Source organism: Selaginella moellendorffii, unplaced genomic scaffold (genome assembly GCF_000143415.4).
Source record: "Selaginella moellendorffii unplaced genomic scaffold, v1.0 SELMOscaffold_4, whole genome shotgun sequence".
Classification (NCBI taxonomy): domain Eukaryota; kingdom Viridiplantae; phylum Streptophyta; class Lycopodiopsida; order Selaginellales; family Selaginellaceae; genus Selaginella; species Selaginella moellendorffii.
Genome location: NW_003314265.1, coordinates 3,077,506 through 3,095,749, shown reverse-complemented (window position 1 = coordinate 3,095,749; position 18,244 = coordinate 3,077,506). Strand labels below are relative to the sequence as shown.

At 38.7% G+C, this 18,244-nt stretch overlaps 1 protein-coding gene across 1 annotated transcript; it reads left to right on the top strand.

Moving 5' to 3' along the window:
- The first annotated feature begins 589 nt into the window (after window positions 1-589).
- LOC9654067 lies at window positions 590-2,763 on the top strand. Its single transcript, XM_024669371.1, has 7 exons — window positions 590-874; window positions 927-1,175; window positions 1,239-1,476; window positions 1,529-1,825; window positions 1,882-1,948; window positions 2,012-2,325; window positions 2,377-2,763. The coding sequence occupies exons 1-7, from the start codon at window positions 646-648 to the stop codon at window positions 2,696-2,698; spliced, it is 1,716 nt and encodes a 571-aa protein (XP_024525139.1). The 5' UTR covers window positions 590-645; the 3' UTR covers window positions 2,699-2,763.
- The last annotated feature ends 15,481 nt before the right edge of the window (window positions 2,764-18,244 follow it).

Sequence of the window (18,244 nt, the reverse complement as noted above, 5' to 3'; positions counted from 1 at the left end):
AGTAAATGTTATTGTTGAAAATGTGTTGTTGATTAGGCTTGGATGTTGTAGGAAGTTGGGGGTGGCACTGGAGATCTTTGAGGCCTTGCCAGCTCAAGACAATAACTTGGAGCATCATGATCCAAGATCATTCTTCTTGGCAGGCTGTGATGGGATTCTTAGAAAATGTAGCATGAAATGGCACTGATTGACCCAAGTAAGTCTTCTCACTGTGCTCAAGTCAGGATCAGTCAACATGGAGTGCCCAAAGGGGAAAGCAAATAAATCAGTCAGCATGGAGTGCCCAAGTGGGAACACTAAGAAATCAGTCAGTGTGGAGATGCCAATTGGGAACACAAACAATTCAGTCAAATGATGAGTTATTTTGTTCCTTCCTCCACAAATCTTACTTTCTTTGTCTCCATATTGAATAGGAGTGCATGGAACTACTAAGCTGGAAGAAGACAGAGAACAACGATGGAGTTAGAGCTGCTTCCATCACCGTGCAGTACTATTTTCCTAGGATTGTTGTCATTGAGGAACCATGGGGAGCGGATTTAAAGCACTAATGCATGAAAGAATTTTGGAAGACAAAGGGGGTAACAAGTATTTCCCATCCGACGGCCGCGTGCAGACCAAGTTTAGGGTTCGCCGGGTGCGAAGGCGATGGAAGATGATGGGCTGGATGATCTCTTTAGGAATCGGCGCATAGGGGCCGCCACCATTTCCAGAATCCGAGATCTAGATCTGAAAGCACAGGATTTGCTGGTTCTGTCACCTCAGTTTTTGGCAGAGCTGTGCCAAACTGTGGGAGCATCTGATGGCGAGAGGTTCAAGATTTTAGCTGCCGTGGGTGCAGCACAACATTCCGCAGTGACGGGAATCCGCGGATTTGGTAAGCAATCAAGCCCTTTGTTGGCTGATGGCTGATGTATTCTATGTTTCAGGTTCGCGATCGGAAGGCTTGAACGCGCGTTTATACATTTCTGAAAGAAAAGATCTGTTGGAGAAGCTTGAGAGTCTTGTTCGCAAAGAACGAGCAGTCGTCGTGCGAGCCCCTCCTCAAAGTGGTAAAACGTCTCTTCTTCAGCTGTTAAAAGCCAGAACCGAATCGAAATTCAGCGACGTGTTCTGCATCAGCCTTGCAGGCATCAATGGCCACAGTTTCGAGTATATGTGGTATCAGCACTATCCTCGTGAGTACTCTAAGAAAGTCTGTTTATTTTACTCTCTGTGACATGTCTATCATTATCTTGCAGATGTTTCAATGGAGAGTCTCAACAGCAGCGAGCCTACACTTCTACTTGTCGACGAAGGGCAGAGTGGGTTTCATGCTTCTGATCTAACTCTATGGGCCAAGATTAAATCAGCGCAAGCCGGTGGTATGCTGTATATTGTGCTCGTCTCCAGCTTTGGGAGTGATGAGGGTGATACGGACGAAGGCGAGCTGCCGCCAACACCAGTTATATTTAAACCAAGTTGCGCTGTGATTATACGGTGAGGCTTAGAAATTATTCGCATGTAACTTATGTGATTCTCCTGAATGCAGGCCGCAACATGGTTCTGAATCTTCAGGTATTTATCTCCAGTTTTCGGACGCTGAATGCTCGGAGATATGGGAGAACTGGTGCAAATTCTGTGCATTTGTACCCAACAACAACGACATCCTCTACTACGTGATGGAGGTTGGAGATAGACAACCAGGGCTCATGACACACATGCTTGACTGGCTTGTGAGGAGAAAGTTCAATGACAAAAATCGGGACGACTGTGAGGAGTTTGCGAAGAGCGAGTTGCTTTCTGAACGCTTTATGGCTTCGCTATCTGAGATTCGAAGTATTTCCACGTAAGTAAGGCCCGCAGACTAGACGCCTGATGTGATTTGATGTGATTCGTGTCCAGGTTTCGTAATATGTATTGGCGACCGGAGTATGCAGGTATCCTCTCCAAATTACTGGGATCCAGTTCAGTAAGTGTCATTCTCATGTTTCCAATTTAACTATCCAATTTAACTTGCTATCTAAACCTGCAGGCTCTGGGTTTTGTGAAGAAAACAGAGCTGTCCTCGGAAGAGCTTCATGCTGCAAATAAGCTTTTGAGAAGGGGTCAATTGGTGAGGACCAAAGCCATGAACTTTATGTTTCCTTCGCCTTTGCACCGTCACTATTTTGCATCTTTCTGTGCCACTGCAACGTTAACGCTGCCCCAAGTTCAAACAATGGGCATCGAGAGCTTTCTGGTCCATGTGATTCAAAGGATGAGTGCCGGGCGTTTGGCTTGTTCTGAATCTCTTGCAACTGAAGATGGGACAATATACGAGCGACAATACCAGAATGAGTTCTATCGGTATGTATGCTATTTACCTTGTGTTGGCCTAACTGAAATGTTTTGTTACAGCGCATACTGCACACTTCTTGATGTCCCAATGTCCCCGGATGTTGGTAGACTGTATGGTGTGGCAGGATACGTTGACTTTTATCTCGCAGATCTCAAATGGGCCTTTGAAATTGCTCGGGATGGTATCAAACTTGGGGAAGTGAAGTGCCGTTACCATGCATTGATCTCCAAGGGAGTGGTGAAGAAGTATGTGGTAGTGAACATGGATGCAACTGGTGTTGTTTACAAAGATGAGGTAGGATTGGTCCAGGTGATATTTGCTGATGGTTACAAGACTGCAACAATCTATCCCTCAGGCCAAGAAGTAGTTTTACAAGCTTAGAACAGTGAATTTCTTAGCCCTTATCCAAGTTTTTTCTTAATAAATTTAAATTGTTAGTTGTTGAACTTTTTGGGCTGTGGATCTAGCCAGGTGGAGGGGGAAGATCCAGAAAGCAAATTCAATAGCAAACACACTTCTTTTCCTTCCCTCTTTATTTCTTGTTTTTTTTTTCTCATTTTTTTCTCTTAAATACAGGTTTCAACTAGCTACTATGGTAGAATAAGAGGCATTGCAAAATGAAATGGATTGTTAGTAAAAAAATTAAGATCTCTTGTTTTTATAAAAATCATAAAGAATTTTTACAAAAGAGAGCAACCCAATTTGATTAAAAATGGTGAAGATCTACTCTATAATTCTTCTTCAAACTTAATAACCAATTGGGTAAGAGGTGGTGGATAGAGATTCAAGGTTTAGAGAATCATGAAAATTTCTTGATACTTAGGAAAAATTCTTAACACTCAAAAAAAAATTTTAGCATTGAATAAAGACTTTAATGAATATAAAAAATTGATAAAGTAGAACAATTATCCCTTTAAGAGATCAAACATATTACAAGATTAAAGATGTACAATAGTAACTCTACCAAACCTTACACTAAATGCTACTTAGAGAAATGGTTAGTATATCACAAAAAAGACTACTCTAAAGATTAAAAATGAAAAAGAAGCTAAAAAGGACAATTAAGAAGAGTTAGAGTATACACATGGAGGACCATTATCAAGATCATATTTATTTCATACTTTCATTAATTTCTTAGGAACACATAAATTATACCAATCACATTAATCTTAGATAATAGAGTGTTAGTTGCAATTGAGATCAAGATCATTGGATTACAAATTTATCAACTCATTACTGGACAAAGAAATCTTGATGCTCAAGAAAAATTAACATTACTACTTTAATTACTCTTCAAGCTTACATGTGGATGATAGTGTTGAAGTATAGTTTCATATTTTAGCAAGTACCTTAAGTTGAAATGAAGATTTATATGGAGGTTATAAATGAGACACTTCCAAATAGTCAAAAGGAGTAAAATAGAAAATTTAGTTGCTTTTAAGTAATATGTAACTTATAATAATATACCATTTTTATGGGATTGAATTTAGTTGTAAGATTCTAAACCTTATGAATATACATATTTTGATATCTTGAGTACTTATATTGGTGGAGTTCAGGGGCACTATAATTTATCTCTAGAAGGCAAAATTTTTTAACAGTATTTTTTGCTTAATGTTTGGGTTTGTTTTTTGTTGTCTTCTAAATCTAAATCTATAGAAAATAAAGTTGTTAAACAAGTATTAGTATAGAAATTTTTAGCAACTATCAAGATGGAAATAAAGAAATAAGAAAAAAGTGCATATACTCAAAGCTTGGGTAATAGAGGACCTCATGTTATAAGAGACTTTGTTCAAGAAGAAAGCTAAATAACAAGAGATATCTTTCTATAAAATATTTTACTCACCACAAAATAAGAAATTAAAATTTCACACCACTTAACCTCCTTAATACATAACTCAACACTTAACATAGGAAAATTATTAGAAAAGTCAACACTCTTAAGAAAATATAAACCTCCTCAATAGCAATGGTAAAACAAAAACTCTCAAGAAAATGCACTTAACTTGAAATTTTGGTAAAATTGACTCAACTATTGGAACAAAGGAATATTAAACATTAAAAACCATCAAAGACTCTACCAATGAAAGAAAAACAAAATTCTCAACTTTACCTCCCCTATAGCTTTATGTAAAAATATATTAAAAATGTTTTCCCAAGAAATAGCAAAAAGTTCATAAACCTTTCCCCATGCTTAAAATAAACAAGTGTGAGAGACAAATTCCTCCAAATCACTTCAAATTGACTCAAATTTCACATGCAAACCCTCCAAAGAAAACTTGTGAGTAAATCTATCAAAAGAGCCCAAAAAATATTATAATATTAATGTGTTCAACTCATGTCAAGCTTCCAAAATTGCTAATATGCATACTGTGAAAAAAAGGAAGTTGTATATGCTAATTTTTGTAGCAAATCCAGGAATTCTTAATGTTAAACTACATATCTCAATGAGATCTACAAACCCATGATCATCGCTTCCCAAATTGATCCCTTAATGAGCCGTGAAGAGAAGAAAACTGACTTATCTTGTCCAAAAAGAAAGGAAACTCAAGAAATCCTTAATATTTGAGCATGGTACCTAGAATTTCATAGTTGGGCATATTCCTCTTTGCTTCTAAAGTCTTTTTAGTGTTGGCACTATCACCACAACTCACATTTCTCAAGAATTTACTCCAAAATCCCAATAAAAACCAAAGAACCAAAGGGAGGATTAGCTAAAAAGCAATCTTCCTTAGTGGAGTTGCTAGTTGTTAAGATGGGAGTGTCTCAATGGTGGGGAGAACATGGTATCATACTTTGAAATCCTTTTCAAAACATCCTCTTTTATGAGCTCCCTATCCTAGAAAATGGGGAAGGAGGGGAATATACCCTTGCATCCTAACATCTTATGCTCCTAGAATATTCTAATAGTGGAATATTCTAAGGAATCTCACTCAACTATCTTCTAACAAGTAGAAATATAGGCTTATCAGGAATAACAAAAGAGAGCGAAGAAGGGAGAGGAGCTTGAGAAAGGGTATCAACATTAGCTATAAAACTCTCCGGATGATGAATAACTTTAAAATCATATATCTAAACTTTTAAAGACCATCAAGTAATATGATTAACTATGTTCTTCCACTTTAATAACAAAGTAATTGCAGCATAATCACTTTCTAATAATGTCTGAGAACCATATAAATATGCATTAAGCTTCTCGAAACCCCAAACTACTATTAAGCACTCCTCTATTATGGAGTAGTTCATCTATGATGGTTGTAATGTATAACTAATATATGTAATGGGATAGTGTTGATTAAGCACACTCAGGCTTTCTTGCATCAACACACTTTTAAGACCAATATTATAAGCATTTACGCACAATATAAAAAGTTGAGTATAGTTAAAATACATAAAAACTAAAGGAGTTATTAATAGCTCTTTGAGATCCATAAACACCCTTGCTCATAGTCCACAGACCAGATGAAAGACAATATTGTCAACTTTAATAACACTTGTAATAGTGCAGTACAATTAGAAAGATAATCAATAAAACAACTGAGATATTGCACCTTATTTAAGAAGCATTGCACATCATTTACACACTTTGGAGTAAGGAATTTTAGAATAGCCACAAGTTTGTCAGGATCAACTTGCTAACCTTCATAAGAAATACAATACCCAAGATAAGTAATGTCTTTGGATCTAAACATGCACTTCGACCATTTCAGCTTTAAACCAACTTCTCGTAATCGATCCAACACCTTACGAATATCACGGATGTGCTCTTCCCATATCCCCTCCGAGTAGATCGAGACATCATTAATAAAGTCAATAGTCACCTCTAACATATTGCAAAGAACCTCCACTAAAAAGTTGTTGGAGCATTATTCAAACAAAACAGCATTACTAAGAACTCATACAAACCAAATGGTGTATGAAAAATTCTTTTTGGCCATCGATACTTATTAGTACTCAAAAGCAAGATTCAACTTAGTGAATTAACGACTTCTCCCTAGACAATCTAGAAGATCAGTAGTATAAGGAAGAGGGTACACATCTATATATACCCAAGAACTCAAAGACTTTCAGATAACACCCTTCTCTAACATTTCTTTCATGTTCACGTGTGTAAAATTGATCTCCTTTAGTGACTGATGCCGAACAAAAACTTTGAGTGGATGACCATCCCTAGTTGGAATAAGATAATGTGTTGCAATCTTAGCCCCAGATAATAGATCAGAGTTAAAGAGATCAATATACTCCTTCTTGTGTCAATTCATTGTCGCAACATAAAAACTATCATAAGGATCTAGAGAGGGAATAAATGAATAAGATGGAAACATAGTAAAAAGTAATGAAGAAACAAAAGTGATGAAAATATAGGAGGGACAAAAGGGAATAGAAATGAAAGGAATGGAAAAAATATAAAGAAGTTTGAAATAAAATGGAAAAGCCTCAAAATCACACTTGGCATGATTGCGTTGCAAATAATCCACCCAAGGATGAAGTCAAAAGCTTAACTCTACACCACCCTTAATTATTGAAGTTCAAACTTTAGATCTCCCATACGCATAATTAGGTTTGCATCATCTGTGCATATGCATGTATACAATTGTTGCCATAAAGAATAAAAATTAGCTTTGCCTCATGACACAACTGTAGATGGCAATATGTGGGAACAAGCTAAGCAATAAAGAGTAAACTTAAATTTATATCAACTAACACAAAGAGAATAATAGAAAACCTTTTATTATAAAAACAAGCTTGGAAAGCAAACATTGGATGAACTAGTGCCAAATAAAACTTTAATGGTATTCTTGAAAGAAAGATGGAGGCATCACTAACTTATTCACATAAAGACCATTCGTTACTTATACGACTCCTTGTTTCCCTGGAAGAATCTTTATGTCAAAACTTTTTACTATAGCAGCATCAACAAGATGTTAATGCTAAGGCCTTCACCTAGAAAATGGGGGATGCAAATGCTGATAACGCTGATACATGTGACCAACCTCATCACACACCTAACAGTGGACATTATGGCTATGACCATGTCCTTGCCTTTACCTTTGAACATGAGCAACAACAACATCAACCTCCATCAAAATAGGACCATCTCCCATAGGAAGTGGAGTTAAAGGATGTGCAACGAGAAGTGGAAAAGGCAATATTTCATAATATTGTGCCAATTGAAGAGCATCGTTAAGGGTGGTTGGAGCAAGTGCATGCACAAGTCCTACAAGATTTTGATAAAGTATTGGCCACAACATTCCTAACTTGATCCACTCTAATATATTTGGTTTCATATGAAGCAAAAGGCTCTAGAAGTGAACACCAAATTGTATCACTGACTCAGATGGCCTGCCAAAGAAGATGCAATTGTTGGAAGGTATCATCACAATTGTTAGCATATCTAATTATGCACTTAAAGATGTCTAGGAGAATATTTCAATTTGCACAAGTGGTTGCACTCAAACCATTATACCACTGAAATGTTATCCCTTAGAGACACATGGGAAACTCATACAAATGCTGAGCATCATCCCATGTTGGTTGATACAAGTTCAAGTTTATCTTCTATTGTTTAACCTGTTGCCATAAGTTGCTGTTTACATTTGTATCATGCGGTAGAGCCAGTTTTTATTCTTTATGGCAATGGCCATACACATGCATGTGCACAGGATGATGAGGACTTAGTTATGCATGTGGGCAATTTTGAGCTTGAGTTGCAATTATTGCAAGTGGTGCTAAATCAAGCTTTTGATTTCATCCTTGGTATGGATTGGTTGCAATGCACTCATGCCAAATGTGACTTTGAGGCTTCTTTCTCTTGTCTCATACTTCTTTATATTTTATTCATTCCTCTCACTTTTGTACCTCTTCGTCTTTTTGCTTCTACCTATACTTCCATTACTTTTGTTTCCCCATTACTTCCTTTGATGTTTCTATTTTGTTCCGCTCTTTCCTTTTCTGATCCCTCTGATGGTCTTTGTGTTGCAGTAGTTGACTAATTTATGAAGGACTATGCTGATCTCTTTGAATTTGACCTATCATCTGGGGCCAAGATTGCACATGTCATTTGATTCCCACTGGGGATGTTCATCCAATCAAAGTTCCTATTCATCATTGGTCACCCAAAGAGATTAAAATTTTACATGCAAATGTCAAAGGGATATTAGAAAAGGGTGTTTTTTGAAAGACGTGGAGTTCTTGGGCATGTGAACCTTATCTTGTGACAAAGCCTGATGAGAATATTTGGTTCTGCATTGACTATCATCTTCTAAATGAAATGACTATCATCCGTTAAATGAAATCCAGTGGAGGAAGTGTCTACGGCACATCTATGGAGTACACTCCCCGGGCTTCTATTGGTGACATGAAGACCATCCACTCAAAGCGTCGCTTTTCCTTTGCTGGTGAAGATGTTGGCATGGATCTTGGAGCAAAAAGCTCTCATAGGCCTGATGTTGAGTATCATTCTGCTCCAAGACATCGCCTCGAAATCAAGCCACCTCAAGTGGCTGATAAAGAAAGTGCATCACAACATGTTTAAATTGCTTATCGTAGCATGGGGCCGAAGCAATTGTAGCGCACCTTATCTCTCTCCCCTTAAGCCAACTAGAAAAGGGGCAATTGCTTGATGAGAGAGCCTTTAGTGGCTATTTTATCCCCATTTATCCCCCAAGGTTCCAAGGATCCACGGTGACAGTATATCCAAATCTCATCCCATGATCACATGCGCTACACTCACCCCCCCTTCAGAGATGTCAATGTCCTCATTGACTATTGACTAACAACCCCTACTGAGCCAAGGTAGCTAGTCATCCACCCGTACTATAGTCCTATGGTGGATACCTTCGTCTGTGGATACTCCACACAAGAATGCATGGATGCCCAATACGTACGATTTCAAATTTAGGGGTAGGAATATACCTTGCTCAAGGGTATATTATATTTTTAAGTAGCCACTAATCAATGGGAATCGAACCCGTGCCATTTGCTCTGATACCAACTGTAGCGCACCTTATCTCTCTCCCCTTAAGCCAACTGGAAAAGGGGCAATTGCTTGATGAGAGAGCCCTTAGTGGCTATTTTATCCCCATTTATCCCCCAAGGTTCCAAGGATCCACGGTGACAGTATATCCAAATCTCATCCCATGATCACATGCGCTACAGCAATGGGCAATCTGTCAAGTGCCAGCAAAATCAAATATAAGGTGTGTGGGGATGCTTTCAAGGGGCAAGTGTTGGGATTGGATCCATGGTGACAAGCCTACTTCTGTTCCAACCCCATGTTTCCATGGGGAACAAAAACAAGTAGGATTTTCAAGATGGTGTTGGCTATATTGCTGCAACACTGATGTTAACCATACAAAGCGGCTTGAAGACACTATAGTGACTAAACCTAATGCATTACCTAAAGAATTGCCGAGTCCCTATCATTGCATGTAGTAAATATTTAAATTATTAGAACAAGAAGTGTTCTTTAGAACATTTTTATCAATATAATATATAGAGAGTTATGAAATTATTAGGTTTGCCATAACCTTATACTAAATTACAATTGAAAATTGAGCTCAACTTGTGAGCTTAACTCTTCAGCTCGTGAGCTTAAGTATGGTCTGCACTCTTGCTATTGTATATAGATGGGAGCTTGCTAACAAGCCTATGCAAAAACAAGCGCATGTCAATAGAGAGGCAGGAGAATTGGAAAGTGTTGCAAATAACTTTGAATATTTATGAAGTCGGAGTTGGCAGATTTTTGGATAGCACTAGACTGGCATCTCCACTAGAACTAGAAGAGAAGGAAATGATTGCTTCACATTTACTTTGGTATGATCATAGCCTTACACTTTGATTGGAGATCTAGAAACCAAATCTTCTTGGATTTATAATGTTGCAAATCCCAATGCTATCCACCTTCACCCACACGAAACTCTTATCGTTCAACTACACCAGTGTTATTACAAATCACAGCCTCCAATGAAACGAAACTAAGAGAAAAATCAAAATGTCGGCAAAGAAAACTTTCTGAAACAAAACTTTAGGAGAAAAAAAGTGGTGGGTGATCTTAGTAATGTAGAAGAAAACTCTCCATTTTGTTGCTTTTAAGTTTTGGAAGTTTAAACTTTGATGATAAGGTCTATTAGAGGTATAAAAGAATTATGTTATTATACAATACTAAAAGTTCATATTGTCTTCCAATCTTTTTACTGGATTCAAAAATATCCTCAAAGTTATGCTCAAATTTAGAGTTACAATAAAAAGAAATATCACCTCATGTGTCATTATATGAAACGTAAGGGTGATTTTATTCTAGGATCTACCATCAATTAACAATGTTATAATAAGGTCTATATAAAGTATAGAGGACTATGTTATACAATGTTTAAAGTTTGTATACATTGAATTCAAAACATGCTCAAAGTTATTATATAGACTAACTTTCAACAAAACAGAAAGAAATATCACCTCAAGCATGTGCTATAATGTGGAAGATAGGAATGATTTTATTCTAAGATCTACCATCGATCAACTGTTGCCAAAAAAATTAAATATTATACATATTTTTAGTACTTCATTAAAGCTAGAAATCATCACATTTTTTTGAACTCATTTAAATATATTCCATTTGTGCACTACCATCTATCACTTGTATTAAATTATCTATCACATTGCTTTGGAAATAACATCTTGTGATTATCAGAATCTTATATTTTATGACAAGATTTTATGACGTGTAAGAAAACACATAATGCTCATTTATAATTTCATATTATGATCAATTCCACACATGCGACTGTCACATTATTTCCACATTATGTCACAGTGATATTATAACATACCTCTATTATTAGGTTATAACTCAAAAAGACTTTGTCACATGATCAAATCTAGGACGGAGTAGAAATTGTAGATTGCTAGCAAATAATTGCAGCATAATGGACACATGAGATTTATTGCATCCACAATGAACGGCCCTGATGAAAGCTAAGTTAGGGTTAGGGTAGTTGCCAGCATTAAGGTTTTTACAAAAAGTAAAGTGGGAGATTAGGAGCGACTCTATGGAATCCATCAACATCAAAAATAATACCACCAAGGGTAAGTCATTTTTTTTCTCCTCCTCCCCCTCATACTGCCACCTCAATCTGCATCTCTCAACATTGCTCAATGCTATGCCTCCACACTTGCCATGCGAATTGGGCTGCACACTACCATTGCACATATGCTGAGCTGAGCAACACATAGGCCAGGTTGCCCCCCGTGCTGCACCCCATGGGCTAGACCCACATGCCTCATCCATGGCCAAGCCCCATAGTACACTGGCATACCATGTGTAGGAGTCAGCAAATGGAGCAGTGTTGTTGCCCACAGTGCACCGGAAAATCAAGAAAGAGTTAAAAACAATATTTCAAATGGCTCCATTCTACATCCATGCTGAATATGGTAAACCCACCATTACCACTACTATCATCACCACTGTTACCACTGCAGCTGCCATCATTGCTATTACCACCATAGTAAAAGATAGTTGAATGCATTAACTTGCAATGAAAAAAGCATGTTATATGTCAATATGATAATGATAGTGACAATGTCAAAGATAGCTACAGTGTCAATCTATCAAATTTTATAATTACTAGTATTACGAGTTTATTACCTATATGTAATACTATTTTTTTATTAAAAATAAATGGCAAGAGGGAGGGGGGGGGGAATGGATAATATCATAGTGTAAGAATTATTAGTAGCTAAAACTTTAGAAGGGTGGCCTAAAAATACCATATTTAGCACTTATAGATGTAGTATTTACTAATAGAATATTGTTCCTCACCATAAAAAAAAATATTTGTGTGTTATTAACTTTTTCTTGATTTTCCTATATATCCATTTATGCACACCTTCCCCACCAATTCTTAGGCAGTTGTAACAATGTTCTAGAAAAGTTTCTAGACTCATGCAGCCTTTCGTCTTATCCAAATAAAAGTAACATATAGAACACTGAAGATAATATGTGTTCATTCTTTCAAAAGTTTCAACCATATCTAGAGTAAGATCTTGAAGAAACATCTGCCATCACTTTTAAAGCATATGAGGCAATCCATCTTTAGTAGCAATATTTAGAACATTATCTGGAAGAGAGATCTTTTGTTCAGTCATACTTGGGGCTACAAAAAGAAGAGCCTCACAATAAATGTTGTGTGGATGGAAGGGTGGAATGTTAGTAGAAGTTGGAGATGGAGGTGAAGACTTATATAAAATATATGGGGGCCAAGTGTGAGTAGCAATAACATTCTCCCTAACCATTCCTACATTTTAAACAAATTGAATTTTCAGTGTTAAAAGCATCCCTTGTTGATAGTTGTACTAAGAAAAGATCTAGGGGTTCTTGAAAGTTTAGATTGTCAATCTCAAAAATGGGACTTTAGAATTATAATAGTTTTAGAACCACTTGTATATATAATAATGTCTTTATACATACTAGAATACTATCATTCTCAAAAATATAAGATTCCCCACTTTCTTCATAGTGAACTAAACTTTTGAAGAAATTGTGTATGACTTTCACATTACATTTAAGGGTGGCCTAAATATCCCATATTCAACACTCACTAATATAGTGTTTACAAATGGAATATTGTTCTTCACCATAAAATCATAATAGTTGTGTGTCTTTAATTCTTTCTTGATTTTTTTATACATCCATATGTGCACACTCTTGGGCATTTGTGACAATGCTCAATAAACTTTACCAAACCTATGCAACTATTTATTTTGTTCAAATAAAAGTAGTATATAAGATACCAAAGATAATATATATCTACATTAAGCTCTCTTGCCATATCTAGAGTAAGATCTTGAAGAAAATGTTAGCATCATTCTTGGAACATTAGAAGTAATCCAACTCTTTTAACAACATTATAAGGAGGGAACTTTTGTTCAGTTGCACTTGAGGTCGCAAATGAAAAACTCTCACAATACCCTTTAAAATAAAGAGGAGAATTATTGCATAAAGGTGAAAGTGGATTATTGATTGAGCTTAGAGATGGAAGTGGAGACTCATATAAAAGGCCTTTAGGACTAAAAGTAAAATTTCTTCCAAACCATTGCAACACACAAGAAGAATTAAACTCTTTAGCAATAAAAATTCTCTGATTAATATACTATATTTCAATCTCGGGAATGATGTTTTATTATGACATGACAATATATTAAATCATAATTGTCAGTCTCGGTAATTACAACTTATTATTAAAGACAAGTGGCTATAGGGTTCCAAAAGCTAAAAACCAGCATATAATTAATATGTATCCTTATTTTATATAGCTATCCTGCTATATATAATAATGGCAAATGCACAAAGGCATGTGAGTAGGCTTTTTTGCAAGATTATTTTTCAATCTTGAAAATATATATAGATTTAACTTTTTTGATTTGTCCACATCATATATACTACACACTTATATGTGAGACACAAATCCCTAAGCCCCAAAGTGGAGCCAAAAGGGTGCCATATGGTAGTGGCCAAAGTAAAAGCCAAATGAGTGTAAAATGTTTGGATTAAAAGCTTCGACTTGAAAGGTCAAGAGCATGAGTAGAACTCCCAAAAAAGAACTCGAAGAACAAGCACGAAGCGAACAATAAGTGAATCTCTAAAAAAGGGACCCAAGATAAACCCGAGATGGATTTGAGATGGAGTCCAAAATGGATCCAAGATGGAGTCTAAGATGGACCCAAGATGGAGTCTGAGATGGACTCGAGATGGAGTTCAAGATGGACTCAAGATGGAGTTCAAGATGGACTCGAGATGGAGTTTGAGATGGACCCGAGATAGACCCAAGATGAAGTCCGAGATAAAGTCCGAAATGGAGTTCAAGATGGAGTTCGAGATGGAGTCCGAGATGGACCCGAGATGGACCCGAGACCGAGACCAAGTCTGAGCCTGAGTCCAAGTCTAAGTCCGAGTCCAAGTCTGAATACTAATGCAGGCTATTGGGTGAAAGCCCAAAGCAATTGTCTCCCGGGGGGGGCTGCAAGGGGGTTCCAAAAGTATAGTAGGGAAAGTATGGGAGTTAGAGCCCAATGGAGTCAGTTTGGCCAGGAAAGGCCAATTTAGCTCAGGAAGGCTATACCCAGTTGTTGGGTGATGGGTTAACCATTGGGAAGTTCAAGACTAGAGTGAATATAAACCGACAAGTGGGGTAGCTTAGTGAAGTGTTTGTGAGACACAAAATCCCTAGGCCCCAAAGTGGAGCCGGAAGGGTGCCACGTGGTAGTGGCCGAAGCGAAAGCCAAACAAGCATAACACGTTTGGACTAAAAGCTCCGACTTGAAAGGTCGAGAGCGGGAGTGGAACTCCCAACAAAGTGCTCAAGGAATGAGCACGAAGCGAGCCATAAGCGAGGCTCTAAAAAGGGACCTGAAAGGACCAACACATGACACGTGGAAGTGTCCGAGATGGAGTCCGAGGCAGACCCGAGATGGAGTCCGAGATAGACCCGAAGTGGAGTCCGATATGGAGTCCGAGATAGACCCGAAGTGAAGTCCGATATGGAGTCCGAGATGGAGTCCAAGATGGACCCGAAATGGAGTCCGATATGGAGTCCGAGATGGAGTCCGAAATGTAGTCCGATATGGAGTCCGAGATGGAGTCCGAGATGGAGTCCGAGATGGAGTCCGAGATGGAGTCCGAGATGGAGTCTGATATGGAGTCCGAGATGGAGTCCGAGATGGAGTCCGAGATGGGCCCGAGGTGGAGTCCGAGATGGACCCGAGGTGGAGTCCGAGATGGACCCGAGGTGGAGTCCGAGATGGAGTCCGAGATGGAACCGAGACCGGGACCGAGACCGAGACCGAGACCGAGACCGAGACCGAGTCCAAGTCCGAATCCGGGACCGAGACCGAGTCCAAGTCCGAGTCCGAGTCCGAGTCCGAGTCCGAATACTAATACAGGCAGTTGGGTGAAAGCCCAAAGCGATCGTCCCCTAGGGGGGGGGGGGCCTGCAGGGGTTTCCAAAAGTATAGTAGGGAGAGTGTGGGGGTTCGAGCCCAGTGGAGCCAGTTTGGCCAGGAAAGGCTAGTTTGGCCCAGGCAGGCCAGACCCAGTGTTGGGTGATGAGCTAACCATTGGGAAGTCCAAGACTAGAGTGAACACGGACCGACAAGCTGGGTAGCTTGGTGAAGTGTTCAAGAGCCAGCTCTAGTTCCCCCGGGAGATCGACTGGCCGATGCTCCCAGTCCAAATGTGGGTGGCACTACCTACTTGGATACCAGGCGTGGCTCAACGGAACCTCACTCTAAGCCCATGGCTAGAGCACCCAAGTGCGGAAGGCGGGGAGAGTACCCAGGTGGCTCGCGTAAGGCCACGGTGTTCCGAAATGTTGTCCCAAAGGCCCAGACTGTGGAAAGGAAGAGGAGCAGTCCTCTGGGGCAGTGACCAAGGACACAGTCGTGTGGTGAGGAAGTCCCAGAGGACCGTGGGACTTAGTGGTCGGGCCTGTGGGCCTCGATCCAGTGGCAGTGTTGGCAAACACAGCCAAGGGCAGAAAGGGACTTAGTGGGGACTGACAGAGGGATATTGGGGAAGGCTATTCCCCTTGTCGGTGGGCATCCTAAGGATGCTAAGGAGTGGATCTGAGATGACCACTCACGGATGGTTTGCCTAGTCTTGGAGAGCCAAGACTGTGATGCAAATGGTATTGGACTACCAGTGTGGCAAAGGTGATTGGGCATGGCCTTAGCGTAACAAGCTGCCATGTCGGTGGTACCTTTGAGTGTCGGTCATGGGATCGGACATGTGGAGCACTTGGACCAAGTGCAAATGTTGAGTGGCATGGATGCCATTCTCGGGGCTAGCAAGTCCCAAGTTCTGAATTGGACTTATGGAGGTTGTGAATGAAACTCCTCCAAGTGGTCGGAGGTGTGGTTAAGTGACTAAAGTAGAATGAAAAATTTAGTCGCTTACAGTGTTCAAGAGCCGGCTTTAGTTCTCCCGAGAGATCGAATAGTTGATACTCCTAGTCCAAGCGTAGGTGGCACTACCTACTTAAATACCTGGCATAGCTCAATGGAACCTCGCTCTAAGCCCATGGCTAGAGCACCCAAAGGCAGAAGGCGAGGAGAGTACCCACGAGGCTCATGTAGGGCCTCAGTGTTTAGAAATGTTGTCCCAGAGTCCTAGATGGTGGAAAAGAAGAGGAGCAATCCTCTAGTGTAGTGACTAAGGATGCAATCACATGACAAGGAAGTCTTAAAGAACAAAGGGACTTATGGTTGGGCTTGTGGACCTTGGTCCAGTAGCAGTGTTGGTGAACACGGCTATGGATAGAAAAAGACTTGGTTGGGACTGGAAAAGAGATATTGGGAAAAGTTATTCCCCATATTTGCGGGCATCTTAAGGATGCTAAGGAGTGGATCTAGAATGATCACTCATGGACAGATAGCCCAGTCTTTGAAAGATAAGACTACGATACAGGTGGTGTTGGACCACTCGTGTGACCAAGGTGAATGGGCATGGCCTTAGCATAACGGGTTAATATATCGGTGGTACCTTGGGGTATTGGTCACGAGATCAGACATGTAGAGCACTTTGACCAAGTGTAAAGGTTGAGTGGCATGGATGCCATTCTCAGAGCTAGCGAGCCCCAAGTCCGAAATAAAATTTATAGAGGTTGTGAGTGAGACTCCTCTAACTGGTCAGAATTGTAGTTAAGTAACTAAAGTAGAATGGAAAATTTAGTCAATTACATTATACTCCTTGCAAAAATATAATATATCAAGTGGAATAGGATATATATTAAATAAAATATTTCTTTATAATATTATAGCGGATTACAATAGTGATATCCACTGTACTATCCATTTCTTTTTTTTTTTTTACTCTAGGCTATTATTTTGGAAGTAATAGAAACGTTTTTATTAATAATGATAATGGTCTCCACATTCTCGAATGGGTAATAAGGACCAAGAATGTAATATAGAAATTGTGGTAGTGAAAAAAAATTAACATTTTTACATTTTTGTATACTAGAACTATTCACAGATTTTTTGTCTTCCTTACTTCTCATCTTTGTAAACCCCAAAGAATGAATGAGTGAATCAATGTTTTGAATTATTTATATATTTTTGGTCAATTTCTAAAATGTCAAAATATATCATACAATAGAAATTTCAAGTTCGTTCAAACTTCAATATTCTCATTTTTATTTGGGATTAAAAAATCACAAAAATTTCCATAGGTTCAAATGAACTTCTAAATCTAGAAACTACGCAATCAATATTTTATTGTATAGGTTACATTAGAAAGAATCAAAAAATAGAAATTTCTCTAAACCATTGACAATTCATGAATTTCAAATTCACCAAAGAGTAACATTTCTCTGACCTGACATTATTTTATAAGACTTATGGTTGACTATGTTGACTAGCATTGACTTGAGCTTAATAGAGCTCAACTCAAGCTTGGACCTCCATCGTTGTTCTCTATCTTATTCCAACTTAGTAATTCCATGCACTCCTATTCAATATGGCTATGAGCCAAGGGTATGTATGGAGGTCAAAGATCAACTACATCTCCACCTGCACTTGCAAATTGATTGGAAGTGGCTGGAGTGTCCAATCTGGAAATGATAGGGAACAACATGGAGACAAAGAAAGTAAGATTTGTGGAAGGAAAATAGGAAGGAACAAAATAACTCATCATATGACAGGCTTGTTTGTGTTTCCAATTGGCATCCTCACATTGGCTATTGTTGAAGGTAGTAACTTTGCTGGCGCTTTGGAAACAGTTCGTTTCTTATGCTTGTTTCATTTCACAAGGCTATGGATATGTTGTATCGCATAACAACACGAAAGTTCTATTTCTTCATGTTCCCACTTGGGTGCCCCACGCTGACTGATGTATTTGCTTTCCCTATTGGGTGCTCCATGCTGACTAATTTGTTC

Bases quoted from the DNA above. Each gene is read 5' to 3' on its own strand.
- LOC9654067 (XM_024669371.1), top strand. From the start codon at position 646: ATGGAAGATGATGGGCTGGATGATCTCTTTAGGAATCGGCGCATAGGG. The intron at 1,477-1,528 runs GTGAGGCTTAGA...TCCTGAATGCAG, and splicing joins AGTTGCGCTGTGATTATACG to GCCGCAACATGGTTCTGAAT. The intron at 1,949-2,011 runs GTAAGTGTCATT...CTAAACCTGCAG, and splicing joins AATTACTGGGATCCAGTTCA to GCTCTGGGTTTTGTGAAGAA.